At 34.7% G+C, this 3,307-nt stretch overlaps 1 protein-coding gene across 1 annotated transcript in view; it reads right to left on the reverse strand.

Annotated features, from left to right (window-relative positions):
• Positions 1 to 474: 474 nt before the first annotated feature.
• The window catches only part of LOC107698032 (protein NLRC3-like), a gene marked incomplete at its 3' end in the record, with an annotated part of 39,240 nt that continues 36,407 nt past the window's right edge, over positions 475 to 3,307 (reverse strand). Inside the window, exon 7 of the mRNA XM_016498949.1 lies at positions 475 to 648. Within this exon, the coding sequence (XP_016354435.1) occupies positions 475 to 648 (174 nt within the window). The remainder of the gene's footprint in view (positions 649 to 3,307) is intronic.

Raw genomic sequence — 3,307 nt, forward strand, 5'->3', positions numbered from 1 at the left:
ATGATGTGTTTTATTCATGTCCATACAACGATTTAAGTTGAACATTGTCTAGAACATCACTGCACAGTGAAAAAATGTATTTAAGTGACTACATGTGATATGAAAGTTTCATATTTCTACATTTATACTGTGATTTAGTGAGAGAAATATGATGGTTTTGTGTGTGTGCGTGTGTGTGTGAGAGAGAAAGAGAAATCTGTTTGCACTGATGATTTAAATGACTGATGATTTAGATCACATTTTTATTCATCCATTAAAAGTTCTAGACTTAATTATAAAGCCATAAACTGAAGAATTTGGTTATATTTAACACTAATATGACATTATGATTATCTGTCGAATCACAGGAGTTCATCATGTATCTTCATATTCTGTTTCTCCTTTACTCTCAATGGCCAGTTTAAGGAGTTAAAAGGTTCACATCAATATTTCGCAATAAAAGCAAAACCAAGTAAATAACATAATAACACTCACTGTAGTTTCTGCAGCTTGCAGTGTGGATCCTCCAGTAGAGCAGAGAGCAGCTTCACTCCTGAATCTCCTGGTTTATTATAGTTCAGATTCAGTTCTGTCAGGTGTGAGGGGTTTGATCTCAGAGCTGAAATCAGAGCAGCACAGCCTTCCTGTGTAATACCACAGCTGGACAGACTGCAGAGAATATAAAGAAAATGAAAGATGAGTTATTAGTGCTTGACTCGTGTCTAATGTAATTGTTTTTTAATGCTGTTTTAGTTGAAAAACACAGATGTAATACATATCATACATATCAATTATCAAACCAGGCAGTCGAGTTAGTGACACAGATTCAAGTTTAACAGAGTTCACAGACTCAAACTGAAATGACTTCAGATTTGACTCAACAAACAATGAATATGAATATTCCAAAAACAACTTGAATCTTAACCTAAGGAAAAAAAATATTTGAATTCGTTTTCAGCGTGCCGGTCCAGGCCATGTACATTGCAATCGTTTGTTTTTCTGATTTAATATTGAAAGGAATTAAAATGAGAGAGAGAAAAAAAAAAGAAGATTTTGATTTTTTTTGGGGGGATAAAGAGCTTGAATATTCGATTTCCACATATAGACAGACATGAAACACACCTTTCCGCTGATTGGTCAACCAAGGATCAACCAGTGCCGCACAAACACTTTTATACCTGTTACAAGTCCATGAAATTAGTCAGATTACAACTGATGCCCAACTGTGCTTCACAGTTTTGTGCAATATTCATCAGATGGTTTGTGGACTTGCCATCTGAGACTCAAACTAATTGACCAGCCAACAGTTTGCTTAAGAAAGTACTGAATATTGTCAAATTAAACATGGTTTATGTTAAACAGTGTGTGCTTCAATGGTTCTTTGTGTGATTTCACAATAAAAGTATCTAAATTGTTAACAGACTATTATCTTTTATTTAAAAACTTAAAAATAATTGCTCAGTAACACACAGTTGTGTAAGACACGTACCAAAATATCAAATTAATGTGTTAACTAAAGTGACACAATTTGTGTCATATTTTTAACACCCATTTTATGTTGAATTTAACTCAACATTTGTTGTCCCTGAGCACACTCAGAACATGTGTTGATAATAACACGTTGTGTTGTTTTTAACACATTTGTTTTAAGAGGGTTCTTTTACAGGTTTTTAACAATACATCCAAGCACAAACACTGCAAACTAAAGTTTAGGATTATTTTCATGTGTTTTATACAGTATGTTTCCGAAATAAAACTGTTCTTTTACAATATTGAGCATGTGGTAGTTAATTGAAGTTGATTGTAAAGCCATTGCTTCCAGTCATTTGATTTTTAACCTTTATAATGTACAGTGTTGATCTAAATGCAAACTAGGTTCTCATTGAATGTACAGTTGTGTATTCACCCATGTTGAAAGTACGGTGGTGAAACAACGTCGCGTTATCAACGTTGATTCAATCTGCAAAATCAATACCTAATTCAACATTAATCCAACGTCTACAGAACGACCTTAATTCACCCATGCTGAAGGTACGACGGTGAAACAACGTCATGATTTCAACGTTGATCCAATTTGCAAAATCGAAACATAATCCAACGTTGATTCAACCATGGTACCTGACGTTGATTCACCAGTGAATCAACGTTGAAATGCCGGCTGGGTAATGTTACTGTAATCTATCAACTACACATTAAATCTTTTCAGTCAGGTAGCATGAATCTGAATTAACATGATAACATTTAGTAGAAACATTGTAAATTACTAATTATAATGCTTACATTTCCTCAGTTATTCAAACAGGAGCAACAGAAAACGAGCAAAGGACATTTACATTATCAAACAACATCATCACTGACTTCAGTCTAGTGCGAGTTTATGCACTTAAAAAAAAAAACTCCAGTTATAATCAGTGAAGCTATCTACACTGTATAATGAATAAATCTCTTATGCCTGTTTCACACATACTCCATCTGCAGTGCGTATAATTGATAAATAAAACAATTCCATGGCACACTCTACTGAAATACTAGGGGGGAAAAAAGAAAGGGGAAAAAAAGTAAATAATTAACCAACACTGTGTCGTCAGTGTTGGTATTGTATCAGACACTTGCACTTAACGTTAGGCTATATGAAAAACAAGCTCAAATGGAGAAACAATGTTTTTGGCCGGCGAATGAGGAGATCTGTGTTTTGTCTGTCAATAGAACGGCCGCCTCTGAGGCAAGTGTATCACATTATACGCTTTCATCAACTTTTACAGGTTATATAATGTTTATTGTTGCTATATGGGCGCTTAGTTTTTCTTGTTATTTAATACACTTGGCCAAAATCTCATGATATAAATGATGAAGCGCTTATGCACAGGATATTTAAAACGTACAAAAGTATAATGGCTAGAAGGCAAATAACCTACTTCTCTGCTCTTCAAACACACACAAACATTAGCCTTTACAGACATAGTGTACTATTCAAACATCAGTTATTTATTTACCCTTGCATTGCGAAAAAGCGGAGATCTGTCTCCTGTGCGTGGCTCGTCAATCTAAATGGAGGCAGGGTGAAGTTTCGCTGAGAGCTTGAGGATCCAGTGGCGTTACGAAGTTTTACTGACAAGCTCTTTGTAATACTTATCATTGGTTAAATATTTGTAAAACCCTCTGATTTAAAGGGGTCATATGATGCGATTTCAATTTTTCCTTTCTCTTTGGAGTGTTACAAGCTCTTGGTGCATAAAGAAGATCTGTAAAGTTGCAAAGACTAAAGTCTCAAATCCAAAGAGATATTCTTTATAAAAGTTAAGAGTCAGCCACACCTACCTAAAACGGC

Source organism: Sinocyclocheilus anshuiensis, unplaced genomic scaffold (genome assembly GCF_001515605.1).
Source record: "Sinocyclocheilus anshuiensis isolate Anshui unplaced genomic scaffold, SAMN03320099.WGS_v1.1 scaffold1501, whole genome shotgun sequence".
NCBI lineage: Eukaryota > Metazoa > Chordata > Actinopteri > Cypriniformes > Cyprinidae > Sinocyclocheilus > Sinocyclocheilus anshuiensis.